Source organism: Zonotrichia leucophrys, chromosome 3, assembly GCF_028769735.1.
Source record: "Zonotrichia leucophrys gambelii isolate GWCS_2022_RI chromosome 3, RI_Zleu_2.0, whole genome shotgun sequence".
Taxonomy (NCBI): Eukaryota; Metazoa; Chordata; class Aves; order Passeriformes; family Passerellidae; genus Zonotrichia; species Zonotrichia leucophrys.
In genome coordinates this window covers 45,417,650-45,438,003 of record NC_088172.1, presented here as the reverse complement: position 1 = coordinate 45,438,003, position 20,354 = coordinate 45,417,650, and the positions used below count along the sequence as shown (strand labels likewise).

Here is a 20,354-nt window from a genome sequence, read left to right as displayed (position 1 = left end):
AAGCTGACTTGCCAACAAAAAAAACCAGACCCACAGCAAAGAGGGCAGATAGAAAGATAGTAAGTGCTTATGATATCGGATCTTCCTTCAGCTTTTCACTAGGAAGTTACATCCAGCAACTCTTAGATCAACAGAAAACAGGAAAAACCTTTTAGAAATAGACATTTCCCCCCCACCACCATATTTCAAGTAACTTGTATTTATATGTATGCACAAGTAATCTTAAAATACTCTTTCAGCACTATTACAATTTGTTAGGGTCACTAGTATAATTCCAGACTTTTTCAAATAAGTCTACAAAAAGAATAAAGAATTTACTTTGCTTCATCATGGAAATAATGAAAAAGGAAAAAAATAGCATTGCTCACAGAGGTTTCAGAAAAAGCAGTCTGATTAGCTCTTTGCTAATTAATTTGAGCTTTAATTGAAAGAGACAACTGACTTGAGCACTGTGCATTTTATATGCAGTAGTTCTACTCTGGAAAGCCAGCTACTTAATTCCTACAAATCCCTAAGAAAGGACAATAAAAGTAGTGGTTTCTGCTGTCTGGGTAAGAACCATTTGAAAGCACATTTATGCAGGTGGATGAAGGAGAGCAGCACATTCATATCTCAGAATCACAGAATGTATTTATGTTTTAAGCCATCTCTGGAAATCATCTAGGCCAGCTCCTGCTTATAGCAGAGCTAACTTCCAGTTTAGAGGAGGTTGCAAATTCTTGTCTATTTGAGTTGGAAAATCTCCAACAATGATTCTACAAGTTCTCCATGTCTTCTGGGGTTTTTTTTCTTTTATCTCATCACCATTTTCTCTGAAGCATGCAACACATGATCTGAGAAGAGTATGGCCCCATCCAACATTTTCTGTTTCTTGTCCCCTCCCCTCCATTTTTTAACCAAGTGCCTAAAAGGAAGAGGGGATTAATGACTACATAAATTGTTTGGCTGTACTTTCTTACTTGAGTCAGCAAGAAGTGAAGCCTTTGTTACTGCAAGGACACACCACTGACATGTTGAGCTTGCTCTTAACTTCCCCAGCTCTTTTTCAGCAGAGCTACTCCCCAGGCTGCCTTTCCCCACCTACTGCTGCAGCAACTGCTCCATCCCAGGTGCACAACTATTCCATTTGCCTTTTCTGAACTTCCTGACATTTCTGTCAGCCTGTTGTGTAGAGGCCTCTCTGAATAGCAGCCCTGCCCTCCAATTATGAGCACTCTCCAAATTTTGTGTCATTTCCTAAAATCACAGAGGTGTGTTCTGTCTCAACATCCATGTCACCACTGAAGGCATTAAGCAGTATCAGTCCCCAAGAATACCACTTGTACTTCATTGCCACTCAGACCAACTACCTTTGAGCCCAATGGTCCAGTCAATTTTACAACCACCTGTAACCTGCCTGTCCAGGTCCTATCTTTCCACTTTGGCTACAAGGATACTATGGAAGATTGTGTTGAAAGCCTTAGTAACATGATGGTATCAATCCCTTGCTCTCTCCTTGCTCAAGGAGCTAGCAATCTCAAACAGAAAAGTTACTTGTTCAGTAGAAAAGCAATTTGCCCTTGGTAAATATATGACAGCTGATCCTGATCACTTCTTTCCCTCTGTGTGCTTGGAAATGGTGTCTGTAAGGACTTCCTTCCCAGGGACTGAGATGAAGCTGACTGCCCTGTGCTCCCACAGATACTTCCTTGAGTTTTCTGACAATGGTTGCAGCATTTGTCTTTCCAATTATTAAGGAACACTCCCCCTCAACACAACCTTTCAAAAGATGATAGAAAGCAGCTTTGTAATAACATCAACCAACTTCCTCAATATACTCAGAACGTTTCCTGTCAGGCCCCATGGACTTGTATATGCTCAGTTTATTTAAGTAGTACATAACTAAGTTTTCCTCTGCAATGGACAGTTGATAAATCCAGACAGTCCAGATTTAAAAAGCAGCAGCATAAAATAGAAAGAGGTGATTACAGAGGTGATGTCATTCTGAAAAGGGATGCTCTGCTAATAAAATCCTAACATTATGCTACAGTGGTATTTCCAAGCCACCAAATTTAAAACACTTGATCCAATTTTAAAATTGAAAAGCCACTTCTTGAGGAACTTTCTTACAGTCAACTAGACAGCTGTGAAAAAATTTATCCTAGAACTCAATCGCTGTTTTGGTGATCACATGCTTATGCGTGTATCATGCACTAAAAGAGACATCAATAAAACAAAGTACTTAGAAAGAGACTACTATAGAAACCTGAAGTTAGTAACTCCAGAAAGAAAATATTCAAAAGGCTCTAAGTCCAGCCACTGCTTCTGACCCAGAGAAAGACAATAATCCAGAAGTATTCTACAACTTTGTTATAAATGTGCTTGACAAAATGATGATTCTTCCCAAATCTTGAGCACTGAGTTTTGTAAGCCCTCATATGCTTTTATGAGCTTATAGAGACTTCTGTGAGTCCTCATTATAAGACATTAAACTATAGATATAAACAGGTTTTCATAAATTTCCTCTGTACAGTTTGATATCTTTTTATCAGGAGTCTAGCAGTATTCTCCTTATAAAAGGCTAATTTAAAAGGATTCTACATCTAGCAAAAAAGTGGATGCCCTCTCAGCAGCACGATCCCAGTGCAAGTGTTTTTTATATCAACTTCAGTGCAAATTATACATTCATAAAACAAACATGTTTGCAGAATTTACACTGGAAAATTAAACAATTTATTTCTTGAATGAGGAACTAGTCAATGCTATTACTTACAAGCAAAGAAATTCTGCATTACTATCTGGGTCTCTGTGCAAGGCATTTTCTTGTAAAAGGTCTTCAGGAAATGTGTGACCTAATTACTGAGCTACTGCTATTCAAAATTCACTAGGGTAGGAAACCACACACCACTTAAACATAAATCCACATAGTAAGAGCACACACAGACTTACCCTCTAAAACTGTAAGCTATACCCATTGCAAAACTTCCCAGCAAAACAGTCAATCTCTATTTGTGTTCCAAAAGCGTGGGTGCCCCTCTGCTCAGCCGAACGTGGCCAGAAGCTGCCCTAGGCTGAGTAATCTGTATATAAGGCAACTCAAGATGCCCAGCATCCCCTGTGCATGCTGAGGTGAGCCGTGCTGTGACCAAGCAGGCAGCACAAAGCAGAGCTGCAGTCACTGATTCACTCAGCCACAGCGTGCTGGCCATGGGCCGACGTGTGCCGGGACACACTTGGTGCCTGGGAAGCCACGCAAGGAGAGAGAGCACCTACAGCAAATGAGACAGAAGATTTAGTGCCTTTATAAAGAATATCAGCCTAAATAAAAGTCTTCTTTCTGTATTCATAAAGTTTCCAGAGGCTTCCAACAAAAAAATAAATATAAAAATACTGGGCCCAGGAAGTAGCTGGAGCTGGCACATGGAAGAGCAGCTCTGCTGGGAGCTGTGGGACCAGGCTGAAGTTGGAGCCATTTTCACAACTGATGACAGAAGCTGCTTTGACAGCAAACACTATGACCATGGAAAAAATGTAACTAAAAGCAAATCAGAGGAAGATTTAACTTACACTAAATATAGGCATACAGACCAATTTTTTCACAATTTCACTCCAAATTTGGACTTTTTTTTTTGATTTTGCTTTGTTTTTGTTTTTTTTTTTAATTACTACAAAACATTAAGATGCTGCACAAGCTACTGTGACTAGACGGGAGAAAGTGTTTTATTTATGGCTGCCTTGTGGCCAACAAGATGAGTGTTATTCTTGATATTTTCACACATGAATACAAACTGCATTTCAAGTAGTTTTAGACTTAGTTCACTATCTCCTATTTTGTCCAAAATACATGGCAAAGCTATCCCAAACAACCTACTGTTCATGGCACTCCCAAGATGCAACACTTAGGTTTATATTCTACACAATACTGATTCAAGAATATTCCCAGAAGGTAGGAAGTGTTGCGTTTTGCTTTGGGAAATAATCCAAGAGCTTGGAGAAAACACCATCTTGTTCCAGAGGCACAGACATGCCTGGCATTAACACAAAGGTGTGGGTCTCACAATTAATTTCTGCTCCAAGTTCTACTTGATCTGTCATGCAAATCTGGGGTGTTAAAACAAGCATGAATAGCACTAAAAAGACTCAAACTTACAACCCACCATTCAGCACTACTTTTGATCAACATCCAAATGGCAGCCCTGACATCAAAGATCTGGTATGTCAGCCAGCACAGCCAGGTGCTGCTGCAGCAGCTCACTGCAGAAGTTACTTTTTTCTCATTATAAAAACTGAAGTACAAACCAGTTGTCAACACTTCAGTTTATAAACGGATTAGGTCTGCTCCCCATTCAGAAAGTTTCTGCTCATAAAAGGACAAGCAGCAAAGCTGTTTTCCAAGTCTGTGGTTAGAAGCTTGACAGATTTACCTGTTACACACAGCAGTGATTACAGACGATTTCAGGCAGCTCAGCAGCTTTATTCACTGTTAGCTGCACTATCCCCAAAGCACTAACTGACCTTGTGCTGTATTACAGCATCACTCCAACTCATCACTCCAGCTCCCTGAAGTAATTACTCAAACTTCAACCCAGAATTTTCTGAACCCACCCTTTTGCAATCCCTGAGAAGCCAAGGACTGGGATCCACAGATAGCAAGCACACCAAAAGCCATCCAGCTACTCTCCCAAGGACCACACTCCAGCTGGATTAAACTCTCCCTCTCCTCCAGGAAGAGTTCCAAGACAGCAACTTCCACACTACTACAGACAATCAAAACTCTCCTTTTCCAACCACAAAAAATATAAACACTTAAATCAACACACATGATACACATTTGGAATTACAATTTTCAAGTAAAAATTATTTCAAAAAAATTGACTGCATCTGAAAGAGACATCTCTGAGATGGATCACAAGTTCAGATTCCTCCTTCCTGGCATCTAATTTACCAGAATCACTGATTTTGGTTCAACAGACCAAAGAATTGCTCTAGTTGCCTTCTGTCAACAAAAGAATCACATTTGATTCTTCACAGCCTGTGAAAATTCTTGGGTGATTTATGTCGAAGATCATAGACCTCCACTTCTCTAGTTAGTTGGTTTGTTTTTTCTAGAGTACTATTTATGCATTAATACTTACCTATAGGAAAACATTTGTGTTCCTCAATTTTACTGCAAAGGGACTATTTTTAATGGGACAAAAGACAGAAATCCTCACACCTATTTAGTTAGGAGTGTCTCCCTTTTCCCACATGATTCCCTTTGCTCATGTGAAATACTTATTTTTTTTAGCAGTGACACCTCAGTAGATTCCACAGATTCCACGCCTCTCCAGCCACTGCTCCCTTTCCCCCATTTCCTAGACTACAGCAGAAACCCTGATCATCTCCCAGTTCTTTTCATATGTTAGCTGCACATATATCCCGCTTTCCATCTTCCAGTGGCACCTGAGGCCTTTTTCATTCCCACTGAGAGCCATATTAGCAAGAAACATTGCTTTATGCCACTGGCACGCAATGAAATGATGGCACCCTTCAGCATCCTTGCTCCATTTCACAACTTGGACCATGTAGGTAATGTAAGATTCAGCTCTAGAAAGCACTTCACATTTAAAAAGTAACAGACAGACATTTCTGTGCTGACAGGAGTGCAGCTTACCTTTCCCGAGGAACAGCAAACCAGTACTCAGGTTGCTTTATCTTTTTACTGTACTGCTGAGACATGGTTGTGCTCTGAGACACAAAGGACTTTCTCATGGGCTTGCCTACTTTAATGCACAGAAACATTGGAGGAGTCTTGCTCTTCTCCTCTTTTGAAGGAAGCATATCTGAAGAAGACACAAAACAAACAGTCTGCTTACATGAAAGTACAAATGCTGCAGCTGATAAAACACTGACAAAGATTAACAATCTGGTGCAAAGGAACACTCAGAGGCACCATACACAGAATTACACCTGACTTCAACAGCATGGCTGGTTTAGTAAAACCACATTCATTTTAAACTGAGGCCATTTATTCCATTTTGTCACAGCCTGTCTGCCCCTCAGCTGTACAGCTGTTACAGAACAGCCTTGTAAAGAAATGGGTAAGATGACCAGGCTGAGTGCTGCCTGCAACACCAGGCAGGCAAAGGGGACATGTCAGGGTCCAGAAAACCTATCCAGGCTGAAGGGCAATCCTGCATGCACACACGCACGCACACAAAAAGCTCAATCAGTTTCTCAACTCTGTCGGTCACAGAGCCATACAAGCACCTTTTATCTGCACAAGACAAGGCCAAGCCTAGAAGCAGTTCAGGCTCCTTAAATTGCTAGTGTGACAAAAAAAAAAGTTTGCTTAATTAAGTACAGCTTCAGTCACACTGAAGCTGCCTTCTTTGTTTTAGCAGTACACATACAGCCAAATACCACCAGCAGAAACCCTTATGAAAAAAAAGAAAAAAATCATTTTAAGAACAACTATTCTTAAAATAGAGACTTCCACTTTAGTCATCTCCCCCACCTCATGTGACTCAAGGGTATGTCCACTGGTTCATTGAATTACCCAGGGAGAGGCATCAACGCTCCAGGACAGACTACTGCTCAGAGGCACTGGGCTGCCATAGAAATGGTTAATATGTGTGCAGATGCTCTGAACAGAGATTGCATTCTGGTATCTGCTCTCCTGGAACAGCCTGAATTATTTCTGATAATGCAATGATCAATCAGGAGAAAACTAATTACTCAGTAGGACTATACATGTATCCTATTTATCACTTTTTTAAGGGTTTCCATAGCATGAGAGACACCAGACACATGCAAATATTGTCAAGAATACTTCAGTGCCCCCCTTCACAGCAATGCTCTACTACCTTGGATACTATCAGAAACAAAACTGACAGACTTGAATAAGCCAACAGTGGTTACCAATACAGAGTGACAATTCCTAGGCCATGAAGTGTCCCTGCCAATACTGAAACTAGATGACATTTCACTATTCTTCTTAAAGCCAGCAAACACAAGCACAGATTGTATAAGCAGTGATCACTGAATGTGGAGAGAGCACACAAGCTACTTATCAAACAACAAGCTTTGAGAATTTGAAAATAGCGGGTTATATAAAACTGAAATACACAAGGAGTAAAAAAGAGACCAGGTATTACAGAAAGAAGAAATTTAGAGAAGGCTGTCAAATCAAAGGTTACCATCATAATGCTGTCCAAGTCTCAGAGGAAACAAGGATAACCAGAGACCTACCTTCAATTGGCACTTGAATTTTCTGCAGCAGCCACAGTCTGATTTCTGATTGATTGTCTAACTGTGTTTCTTGACAGGTCTTGTCTACAGCTGGTACTAATGAAGAGTCCACAGACTCTTTCAGATCCTTTTCCTCTGCTGCTGCTGAGCTGATTTCTAATGAAGGTCCTTTCCTTTCAACACAGCAGGAACCAAGCCCCATACTTTTAACTGTATGGACTTCATTAGCTTGGGACTTTGAACAGCTAAGTGTAAGGTCTATGCCAATTGCTTTATTGTTTTCACCTTTCTGGATTTCAGCCTTGTGTAAGTCTTCAGATGACTGAGACCCATTTCCATCTTTATTGAGGTAAAATTCAATAAGTTTATCTTTCTCTAGCTCTTTCTTAGTGTCCAATTCAGTCTCCACCTTACCTGTCGGGGTACTGACACATTTGTTTACTTCTGGAATAACATCTTGCTTTTCACACAGCTCTAAGTCTAAGTCAGCTTTAGGTTCAACACTGTCCTTTTTTTCCAAGGAATCAACTGTCAAGTGCTCCTGGACTTCTGTAGTAGGTTTGGTTACCTGCTGCTTAGTTCTCCCCAAGTCCCTGGGGTCAGCCAGCAAGCCTTCCATTACTGAGATTTTCCTGTCCAACCCTCTGTCCATACAAGATGATGTCTTTTCCAGGTCAGTGAACTCATCTTCTTCTCCTAGAAGGGATTTTTCTTTGGTTTTGGTATCTGAAGCATTTTTCCCCCTGGAAGGGTCCTTGGTACATGCATCTGCATCAAACTTTTCCAAATGGTCAGTGGCAGTGATGTTGTTGGGACACTCCAGAGACTTTGATTTGATTGAGCCCGTACTCTCCGATGACTGAAGAACTTCAAAATCAGCAGACTTTTCCTTATCTGAAGGCTTTATCTGTTTGGCACCCAGAGCAACAGATGCATCCCCACTCTGCTGCCTCTTTTCCTTGCTAAGGGATTTGAATTTGCTGAAAGGATTGATATCTTTCTCAGAGGACAGGTCTTCCCATTCTCCTGGCCTGTACAGAGGACAAAGATCCTTTGGTATGTCACTGTCAGGGGAAATGATGGATGTACATACGATGTTAAAAGCAAAATGGAAATGGAAAAAAAAATGAAAATAAAAACTAAACATCAAAATAACTTAAACCATGAAACGCACTGAAAAATAACTTTCTCCAAAATAAGCATACAGTACTGGAAATAAGCAACTTTAAAGACAATGGAGAAAAATGCTGAAAGTGTAATACCAAAATAAAATGAGTAAAGCACTTGGCAGAATATGCCATGTGGATGAAGAAATGTAACACATGTAATAAGAATGCGCAAGTCATCAGAAGGTCCATAACAAAAAAACACAGGACATGTATTTAGCTGCTGGAATTTAATTCAAATCCTGTTAATATTGTAATTTCCCACACCTGACAATGAGTCAACATCTACAACCATCTATGCTTCCCTGTCAGTACAATGTATTTTTGAGAAGAAAAAAATCGGAGATAAGCTGTATCCTGTTTGAACATGTTTACTGCAAAACAGTAACAGGCAACACAGTTATTAGCTTTCTTCTATTTGTCTCCATTATTCAAACATACTGTTTGAATGCAGGCTTCCCTAAACATTTCTTTTTAAAGCAGGACAATCATAAAATATTTCAAAATGAAAAATTCCGAATAAACGTATGAGCATAAAACTTCGCTCTTGGTTACTGCTAAAACTCTGAGGAGAATTAGAAAGCAAGATCCTTATTGCTTAAAAATTACTAAGAAGTTATTAAACATTCCAGAAATGAGTGTACCAAGTATCTGGAAAGTTTTTCTTGAAATGGGAAATTCAATGAATTTCACTGTTCAAACAGGTATTGCCTGTAAGAACAAAATCCTGCTTAGAACAAATAGATAAGAAGTGCCTTGTTTGTGCATAAATGAAAGCAGCCCACCCTAGAAAGTCTATAATGTATTATAGATTATAACTATCAATGCATTTCTGGTTCTGAGATAGAAGTATTCCACAGTCTGGTGTTTCTGTAAATACTGAAGATGGTAGCTATGGTGGTGTTACCTTCAAAAGTTTCAAATAGTCCTCTGAGAACAGTCCTGGTAACACACTAATGGTCAAAATCTAAACCTCTTCACTGAAAGATCCACTGAAAGGGCCCTAGAGACAGGTCAGTGACAGAGCCCAAGTGTGGCATATTACAAATGCTTTTATTAATTACTGCAAAGGAGTCTTTGCACTTGGGTTCTCATGTTTGTCACCCATTTGTGTTTAATGCCACTTCAGTGTTCTAAAGAGAGAGTTGTTGTTCTGAAGAACAACACAAGTGAATCATTCCTTAGCCAGCACTGTTGCACTGAAACTCTTCCCCTCCATTCCCCCATTCCCCAGCCCTTTTCCATGACCCTTACTGAAAATCTGCAAATGTAAGTTCAGGGAAGAACACTCCTTACGATGGCAATGCATCTTTAATCTTCATGTGAGAGATGTCATTGTAGAGAGCTATGGAGACAACCTCCTCCATGGGGCAGATGAGCCCATACTCCTCACAGCCATTCTCAATCACCAGAGGATCAGACTTATGTGGGTCAAACATGATATTGTTTGGAGTTACTATCATGACTCCTCCAACGACGCCCTAAAACAGGAGAAGTAAGAGTCAGCACATCACATGTAATGCACTTATCACTGGGTGCTGGATTTTAGGCTACTATCCTCAAAAGCAAAACCATTTCCCTGCTTCTTTATATTGTGCCGTGTAGTGTTTGCTAGCAAAATACTTTGCTTTCCAATACTTTGCATCAAGTCAGACATTATAAGGAGAGAAAAAAAAATTCTTAGTAACATCCAAGTTCCTGGCTGATAAGGAAGAACACATGAACTATTCAGCTTTCAGTGCTGACTGCTACAAGTTAAAAATGTGATTGTTAATCCATCTCAAATCAAACAGATTAGTGGATTTATTTTAAAAAAAAAACGACATACCATTTTATTCTGGATGCAGCTACTTTCATTTGATTCATGAATTTACACGCAACCAACACACTTGCATGCAGCTTTACTCATGGAAACATCCAGGTTACTATGCCAAGCTAACATCAGAGGTCTCCTTGATCTGCTTTCCCAGAGGTACCTGCAAAAAGCTTCTCCATACAGGGATCTGATAGGAGACAGCTTCTTCCCAACCTAGAAACAGCTCCTATGATTAGTCCAAGCATATTCTGCACAGCTGCAGAGGACTCATTTAATTTTTCAAAATGTGCTCTAGCAATGGATTTGATAAAATGCTGCTGCACCAGCCATTACTCAGCATCAATCCAAAGCAACTGACCATCTTCCAAGGTTTAAAAAGAAGACTGCCACTGTCTCGCTTCTGCACCCTCTCCTCCAGATGAAGTACAAAATTCATCAGACTAACTCAGAATCTGTTTGTAAATCATGACATCTGACAAATGAGAGACAGAGATCAACTGGAATGGCCCACACTGCAGGTACTATTAATTACATGAGGTCATCTGCAAGGCAAGCCAAGGAAGGCTCATAAATACACAGGCAAAAGACCACAAGCTTGGTTTGTGGGGCCTTTTTTAAAGCGGTTAAGATATCAAGCTGATGGCTTGGCACTGGCAAATGAACACATGAATGCCTGCTCCTTTATAAAGCAAAGTCTATTTGTATTCCCATTCACTTCTCCTGTATGACTCGCTCCTCAAGCTTGGTTTGTGTTTGGATGACAGAATGAAAACAAGTGCAGAGGCTTCTCCCAGAAGTCACGACAGAATACATCAGCAGGATGTACTTCCCACCCAGCCACTGCAGGAAGCCAGGCAACAAGGGATTTCAGCTAAACTGGCAAAGAAGCCATCTCATTTTTGATTGCTCTGGCTGAAAATTACTTTTTTCATCCTGCAGCCATAAATCTGTAATTGGCAATCTGTATCCCCTGCATCTAACAAGCATCACATAGCAAGTGACAGTACTGCCCTAATTTACATGCCAGACATCAGGTAGTCCTCTATTACATTCTACAAAATGCAGACTGTAAAACTGCAGAGTTGATAAATACAGTCTACATCCACTCAATGCAAAAGAAGCCAGAAACCCTAGGTATAAACACATCCATCTTACAAAAGTCAGGACTAAGGGAAAAAAAAATGTTGCAACTACAGTGATTAGCATCTCCAGTGTTATAAATTCCAGAGAACTTGAAAACCCAAACATGCAGACAGCTAACTGAAACCAGAGTCAAGAGGGACAGATATGTCAAAGTAGGCAGTTCAGGAAGTGTCTTGCAACCTTGATAAAAGGGCTAAAATACTACCCAAGCTCTGTGCTTCTAAAACACTTGCTGTAATTTAGGATTACGGTCCTGGCCCATGTTACAAGAAACAAAAAGAAAAGATTGTATAATGCAATATTCATTCTTTTATTAGGCTTGCACAACATTCATTAGCAAAGGCAGAAGCAACATAAACATATTTGGAAACGCTGCTCTGGAAACAGTTAAAATTTATCTTCATGTCATAAATGAAATAGACTGGCATGTACTCATTTTATAAAGCTGTTGCTCAATTTGATGGAACTGGACAACTAATCCAGACATGTCTTAACTCTGAAGTGCAGTTCTCTCTGTGTATCTAGCAACACACAAGCAAAAGAAGAAAATTATACAGCATATTATCACAGTACCAACAAACGCAACAGTAATAGATAAAGCCAACATCACTTTTACATTCTTTAAAAACATTAAGCAGATTTGACTCCCCCAGTATTCATCTCTCACTTATCCAAAGATAATCTCAAACAATGCCCAAAAATCAGGTTCCACCTACCTTACCATCTGTGAAGTAACGACAATTCATTTTTAAAAATTTGACAACCACAGGCTCATCCTCTTCTGAAGTAGAGGAAAGGACTCTCTCCACTGGTTTGAAAGCCTTTCTTGCCAAATCAGCATCCTTAGAAAAGAAAAAGTTCAGTGCAGAGCAACAGGACCAGAATCATATACTTCTAGGTTTTTAAAAACTAAAAGGCCAGGTTCAAACAATTATTTTCTGTTTGCATAAGGAAGAAAAGCAATGGTCATGTATGTAGGTATATATGTACACTTCCTATAGTGTCCTGTATTGAAAAAAAAAAACAACAAACCCACCTTTGTAACCTTACAAGAAACTCCATACAAATAACAGGCAAGAAATTAAAAAACATCAAGGCAGGTCAACTCACCAAAATTCAATTACACATCTCAGTAGGGAGAGGGCCTGCCCTGACACATCATCTACACTGAAGCCTCTGCTCACAGAGCACTGGTGTGATTCCCCATGCAGATGGCACAGGGGGGTAAGGTTAAACACAGTTATTCACTCCAAGCTTCTCTCCACTTTTGATTAGTGATGTATTTGAAATGATTAATTACTTTCATCTATGACTAATTATTTTCATCTCAGCAGATGTTAAAGATGTTGAAGGCAGCTAAACTGCCTAAAGGTACGATCTAAAAATCATCATGGCCAATCAGCCTTCTAAAGAAAATGAAAGATCAGCTATGCCAAGACCTTTTACAAAGATTAAATCCAGCAGTCTTGTCTAAAGACAAGTCTGTATATGGGTACCATCACAGATTAACTAGAAAGAAACTGACTGCTCAGACTAAACCAACAGCCTCCCTGTTCAAGGATGCCAGTGCAGGATCAAGGATCTGGACTACAGACACACATAAAATAATTATATAACTAAATAATTTTTCATATTTAGCTTTCTATTCTTTAAAGATTGTGTACTACACTATTTTTAGTAGGTTTGATAGACTTAGGGCCCAACTGAACCTGCAATGGCTTTCCACAAGCAGAATTCCCTTAATATGGAGTATTTTTAAGGCAATGGTAAATTTTGTAGTACAGCAAACTAATTTAATGCAAGACACTACACACAATGCCTGTAAACTCAAAAAACACAGCTTTGATTCTCAGCTTCAGAATCAGAAAATGTTTTGAGAGTTTAAGACCAGTGAAGCATGTCTGACTTACAGGGAGTTTATCATATTCAGCATCTGATGATGAAGGAGAAACAGGAGCACCAGGACTAGAAGACAGCCTCCCAGCACTTGTATCTGGCACAAAGAGAATCTAAATACAAACAGGCATTTCAAAACAGTGAGGCAAAAGCTTTAAAAGGTTATTAACTATGTTATATTAGAAAGACAAAACAATACTGATCACTCATATCTGCAATGTACACCTTAAAAACATTCAGAAAAATTTAAACTAATTTCCTTATTCCAGCTTTTATCTGCTGGGTATTCTTAGGCAAGTTACACCATCTCTCTGTGCCTCAGTTTTCCTATCTGCAAATCAAGACACTTCAACCTCTGCATGGCTGTGAAGCAGAAGTAGAGACCTGCTGTTTATGAACCAAGTGTTATTCTCCACACTTGCATTTCCAGTCCCAGAAATTTCAGGATTTAGGACTCTCCTAAAAAGTCTCGCTTCATTTATTTCTCATCTTACAGGAGACTGACTCATAACCAACATAATGGCACAAAGGCATTTCAATTTCTGTCTCTCTCTAATTCTTTAATGCATTATAGATTGCATTTATCCAGACTTCCCAACAATCCGACTCCTTCACAACAGCTGTATTATCTTCTTGAGCTTCAGAGTCATCTTTAGGCTATAGTGACAGTACATAAATAAGTCAGATATGGCAATTACAAAGATTTCCCATCACACCAATTCCAAGAAATAATCTACTGAGTTTCCCTTTAAGGGAGAGCTTTAAATTAGCATCCATTATCCTTGTATCCAAGTACCTAAAATATACATGTAAGTAGTAAAAAACTTCTAAATACATAGCAAATGGTTATGTTTCAGATATTAAAAAAAACCCCAAATAAATAAAAGATTTACCTGGCCTGGCACAATTGTCTGTGTGAAAAGCTTGTTGAGCTCCACCAGCTTGTTTGGAGTGACGTTGAACTTTAATGCTATGCTGTTTATGGTGTCCTGATTTCCAGCCTGAAGAAAGAGTTGGTGACTAAGATACCATATTGAACACAGCACCACACATGAACTAAACCCATTTAGCAGACTGTTTGCTGGGATAGACTTGACAGACATCTATTTAATAGCTTAGGTGATAAGACAGTATCAAAAAAAAAAAAAAGACAGAAATATTCTTTCACAATATACAGTAGAAAAAATGTAGAGGCGTTACGGATGTCCCTCTCCTTTTCTCTTAAAGCTTTAAAGCAGCACATCTGTATTTACATGCAAAGTTCACTACACCTCCAGCAGCCACAGCAGGTCAGCATTTGTGCAGCTCCCAGCTGGGACACCACCTCCCACAGAGGCTCTGTGTGGTAGAGGGGAATGCACTGAGAGACCTGAGGGCTCACACACAGAGCAGAGCCAGCACACTGCTGCCCTGCTCCAGCTTAGAGGAACAGATCTCATCCAGCACAGGTCAACTGCTGGGTGACTTAAGCAACACTGCAGAATGGGAGTATTTTTCAGAATAACAAAACCACTGCTCTATTAGACAGCCATAATGCAGAAGTAAAATTGGAACTGGCAGCTGCAAGAGGCAGAGATCCTGGGTTGAGCAGAGATTCAGGATGTGACCCTAGCTCTCCCCATTACGGTGGTATTTGAATGGTATCAGTAGAAGCAATCCCTACTGAGATAAGTGCAAACTGAGAAGGAATTAGTGCTCACAGTTTTGTGCTGCTGCCCCCCTCTCAACCTCAAAAACTCCACTTTCAAAAGGCAGGCATGAACATACCACACACCAGCACTTACTATATATTCTATGGTACCATGGGGCTTCTGAGAAACCATCTTCTTCTCTTTCTTTTCATTGCTTTTGTTTTGATTGTCATCTAAGGAGAAAAAAAAATTCAAGTGACTGTCAAGATGTTTACCTTTCAGCATGTTTTGAAAGAAATCTACATTATGTGCCAGCTGCAGCTGTGAAGAACAATAGGACACATTAAAATACCTATTAGGCCTTAAGATTTAATTGTAAGGCAAGAAAACTTCATCGAGTACAGCAGGTTTAGTAATCATTCAAGAACTCTGCAGATGTAATGTATATATGATACCACAGCAATACATAACTGCTCCTATGGTTTCTTGGTGATTCCTACACAGTTCAGCTCTGGATACAAGTACTTTGTACCATCAGGTGAATATACTCATATCTACTGCCTTGGTACAACCACAACAAATACTGCTTAGTCACCACTTCACAAGTACAATATGTTTAAACACTACATTAATCTCTGAAGGTAAAAGTGTGCCAAGAGTCCTGCAAAACATGCATGTATACAGCCAAGCCTGAGAAAGCAGAAAGTTTGTGCAGAAGAGCTTTTCTATCAGCTGCAACACACAGAACCCACTACAGTAGCAGAACCCAAACCCTTGCAGGACCCAAAAGGCACTCGTGAGCTGTGAGCACCAGAGCAGGGCAGAGATTTCCAGTTCCTACGACAGCAGTGGGTGAGTAAAGCCGAGGCTTAGGGAGGATGGAGCTACCCAGCCAGCCCCAGCCCCAGCGGGCTCCCCTCCAAACCCAGAGCCCAGCCCCACGTACCTGGGGGGAGCGAGGGCAGCATGCAGCCCCAGCTCCAGGAGTGGGGATGGGGTGCCAGGATGCAATTCATGGCTCTCCTTGCCTCACTGCCCCCAAGCCCTCAGAAAGCTCCCACTGCCTCCGGCAGAATGCTGCAGCCTGGAAGAAGCGGGGAGAGCCAAGAAGACCAGGCAAGGCTGGGCCCAGCAAAACCAGCAGCCGGGACCAGGAGCAGGGACACGCTGTCCAGGGTGAACTCCTCCTGTGGTCCAAGCTAGCAGCTCTGGAAGATCAGGGAGGAAAGGACTGGAAATGGCAGCACAGGGCTTCAGACTTGCATTCAGGCTTTGCTGCAACCTTTGCTATTTCCAGGGAGCAAGAGGCCGATAGTAAAAGGAAGGGCGAGGACTCGCCTGCCACACTGTAATGTACACAAGAAACAAGGAGGGGCCCAGGGTGCAGGACTGAGCCTTCTGCTGGCCCATGGCCACAGCAAGATGAATGCTGTGGGGCTGCCTCAGTGTGGGGCTGCTCCCTCTGTCAGGAGAGACTCGCACCTGGACATGCGTCCAGGTGTTACTGCTGGCATATCCCACCCACCAGCTGCCAGGGATGCATCATGAGAAGTGCACTGGTTAGAGACACTACAATAAGGCAACAGAGGCAGGAAGCCTCTTTGGTGTAGAAACCAAAGAGTTTAAGTACATGCTTATGGTGTACATGGCATGAAGGACAGCGGGAGGAACGGGAAGATCAGGATGATGCTGGCTTTTCCCTGACAGCGTTTTGAAACACAGCATCACTCAATGATCTCAGACACTTCACCTCAGAGACTGGACACCCACATTGAAACTTTTTTAATTAGCTTTCTTACTGTGTTTTTCTGGCCATTTGTGTTTTCACCATTGTCACAACACCTTCTGCTGATCAAAGTGAAAGTGTGTGGAAAAACAGGTAATGGCAGCATCAGCAGGGCAGAGTATTAAACCATCAGAAACACAAAGACAACATGACAAACAAAAAATCTGACAAATACTGGATGTTTTCTTTATCCATTACCTGCATAAAACTGCCAATATAGCACAATCCTGCCTGAAGAAACCCTGCCAACTACTGAGTTCACACTGTTTTGTGCTACCAGGAGAAACCACTTCAACTAGTCCAGGATAAATATAATTACAACTACATATCACACATGAAGGCAAACTACCTGAACTTTTTGTGACCTTTCCCTGGAGAAAGATAAGAAAGGTAGATCTTTCAGCTAGACTTGTTCTAGGTGAAAAAAGCAGACAAGTTTTCAGATATTTTACGCTTACTTATCTCTGAAACAGTACTCAAGGTAGGAAACAGTTAAGAGCAACAATCTCACAGTAATTAGACACATACCAGTAAAACCCTGGAAGAGCTGGAATAAAAATAAAAGTAGGCCAGAGAGACGTAGAGAGAGAAAGAGATATTGCACCTGCTGAATGGGAAAAAGTTTAAGTCTGCATGTAGATGGCAGGAATAACAATATGCAATAAAAGCAGTTTCTCTGAAGAGCTTATAATATTTGCTATGAGCTGAACATTTTTTGTTTCAAAGTTTTGTGTTTAAAAATGGAGAGCTGACCACAACAACAACCACTATGCCCCTGTGGCACAAAAAGACCATAAAACAGCAATATAGACAACTTTCTCTCCTGCAGCTTCCTACCTGGGAGGCAGGACACCTCTGTCTCACCCTGTGAAATATCAGTATTTTCCAGGTCCTCCTAATTGCATTGCCTGCTAAGTTTGGAGATTAAGAAATACTACCCAGGAAAAGGCTATAACCTGTATAACATTTACATAACCTATATATACTGTATTCACAGGAGACATGTAATATGCTCTAGTTCTTGGCTGACAGGACTGTGAACCTGTTTGTTTAGTAGGATCCTGAACACAAGCGTGGTACAATAGAGAACTAAGCAGGCACACATAGTTAGAAACCTAACTGCAGGACAAGAAAAAGAGAAGTTTGAAAGGCAAGCTGAGTTTAAACAAAATACTGTGCTTTTTTGTCAATAAATGTTAATAAATCCTAAATAAGTTGAACAGTTAGGCAATTTTCTTTCACACCTATGTGCAAGAATATGTGTTGTATGGTCTGTTTAGCTGCAGGCTAAAAGAAGTCACAGTCACAGTCTGTGAATTTATTTGTCTCCTGAAACAAAAATCTGACATTTTGAGTTTGGATACTTTTTTCCTCTACCCCCTACTGCTCCCTGGTTTTTTTTCTATCCCAGTAACAAAATTCAAAATAACATCCTAATTGCTTGAATAGTGTGTTCTTAACTAGCCTATGTTTTTAATTGTGCATATAAAGATTTAAAATAATGAATTAAAAATTCAGACCTTCAGAAGAAAAGACTGCAATGAATCCCATTAAACCTGACAGAACTGCTAAGCACACATACCCTCATGTGCTGAGGCCAAGGTCACAAAATCGTGCCCAAGATGAACAGTTCACAGCAGAGTCACTGACAAACCTGCCAAAGCAGCACACTTAATATACTTAAACACACACAATATACTGTCTCTCCAGTTCCCCTGATCTTTTCCCTTTTCTCCTCCAGGAAGCCAAACATTTTCTGCCATGATCTGAAGGCAGGCAGCTCTTGCATAGCCACAGAGGCACCCAGAGCACACGCAGGCATGATGGAAGCCTCAGGAACCACGTTTCTTTCAGTCACAACTACATGAAGAACTCCACAGGCTTTAAACAACTGCCTTTGGCTACTTTTTGAACTTGAACACTTGCTTAGTGGTGAAATGACTCACGGTTCTGAGTCCCAAATTTTCCTGCAATGCGTGTATGCGGGAGATGGGATTGCACACCATGAGAAGTGACTAGGTGTTAATGCAAATTGGATCACACCGCATTTTTAGGCAAAAGGCAGAGTGGGTGGACTGAACCTCTCTGTGGTTTTGGGAAACTTGGAAATTGAGAATTATGTAAAAATAGTAAAATAATAAGCAGTGAGAAGAAGAATGCCAAGTGAGAATAGGCAAGAAAATACAGGCTTACTGAAACAGACAGGTCTAGAATGGGAATTTTTCTGCCCGTAATGATATATTTGTATCTCAGTTTCCTAGCAGACTCTTGACATTTCATTTAGCAGTGTTACAGGAAACCTTACAAAAAAGAGTTACCTAAGAGTAATTTGGAAACCAGCTATGGAAGGAGTATGATAAAGAGGTCAATCAGTTTATCACCCAGAAGACCTTGACGCATGATAGGAGAATTACACCTCTGCAACTGTGTAAATAGCTCTGTAAGTAGATAGAACAGGTCAAGGAGCTTCAGGAGTCTCCTGGGCTGCCCAGATGGAGCATGGGCCATCCCCCCTGCAGGATGATGCCATCAGCACTGCTGCTGCCCAGCCCCAATGAGTGTGAGGTGAGGCAGTGCTGGCAGTGACAGCTGAACCCGCCGGGCAGCTCCCAAGCCACCGCCAGCCCCAGGTCTGGCACTGCCGGCAGGAATGCCCAAGCAAACAGGGGACAAAGGACTGACTGCTTTCCACACCTGGCAAACAAACTCAGTAGCTTGAGAGGACAGAGGCAATGGTGCACTTGGTGCAAAAGTCCATTTTACTCATTAATTTCTGTCTTACCAAAGATTTAGGCCGCCTGTCAGTAGGGAAATCTTTCCCCTGATTAGCGCCAAAATCCCAGATTTCCCAGAGTAACACCATTCACTGAGCTGTTCTGCTCTTTCAAGAGCTCCACACCACTTCTATGCCAATGAACCCCACGCTAACATGTGCTCATAAAGCAGTGCTTCCCTTCTTGTACCTCATACTTCCCTGAACATCCTAATTAATGCTATTTTAAGGGTGAAAAAATAAATAGTCATTATTCACCTTCTGCATACCACTCATGATGTCACAGATTTCCAGCATCTTTTCTCAGTTACTTCACTTTTTCCAAGTGACTAATACTGCGATACTTTGGATTCCCCTATTTCTCTAATCACACAGGATGCCCTTTTTGCTAGTTTTTCTTCTCCTACTACCTCCTTTTTGAGTTGGAGGAAGTAAAACCAAACACAGGTTTTAAGCTATGAGAAAACCAATAATACGTGATGGTGACAGAAAAGAGGGTTTCCTTAAGCACGTATGATACTAATAATTTTTCCATATCATATATAAATCATTTTTCCATGCTGTTCAGTATGTCACTGCTGTTTCAGGACACTCCAGTCCAGTCCCACATCTCTATTACAGATTTGTTAGAAGCAATAAAATTATATTACTATAGTCTAGCCAAGCACCAGGACAAAGAAGTGAAAACTTACAGGTAGCTTAAAAGAATCTGAAACACAATAAATTCAGGGGAGAGCAGTTATCCCTCAGAGTAACCTAATCAGGGTACTGATAAGAAATTAAGCAAACAAAGCTTCCTGGGTAGCTTCCTTATCAATGAATGAGGCCTGATACCAATTATGGTGAGAGAGATGGAATACAGTATCACTTAAGTGACTCTACACACAGAGATCTCAAGAATATGAAAGACCTACTTGGGATGATAGAAGGGGAA

The 20,354-nt window shown here is 40.7% G+C and overlaps 1 protein-coding gene across 8 annotated transcripts in view; it reads right to left on the bottom strand.

Annotated features, from left to right (window-relative positions):
• The window catches only part of NCOA7 (nuclear receptor coactivator 7), an 82,701-nt gene that overhangs the window by 8,982 nt on the left and 53,365 nt on the right, over nt 1-20,354 (bottom strand). For 6 of the 8 annotated variants that reach the window (XM_064707994.1, XM_064707990.1, XM_064707995.1 and 3 more), the window contains 7 exons: nt 15,015-15,094; nt 14,124-14,231; nt 13,245-13,343; nt 12,051-12,176; nt 9,672-9,856; nt 7,210-8,273; nt 5,633-5,801 (listed from right to left, as the gene is read on the bottom strand). In XM_064707994.1, the coding sequence (XP_064564064.1) occupies nt 5,633-5,801; nt 7,210-8,273; nt 9,672-9,856; nt 12,051-12,176; nt 13,245-13,343; nt 14,124-14,231; nt 15,015-15,094 (1,831 nt within the window). The remainder of the gene's footprint in view (nt 1-5,632; nt 5,802-7,209; nt 8,274-9,671; nt 9,857-12,050; nt 12,177-13,244; nt 13,344-14,123; nt 14,232-15,014; nt 15,095-20,354) is intronic. The other 2 variants (XM_064707997.1, XM_064707996.1) reach the window with 2 other exon arrangements.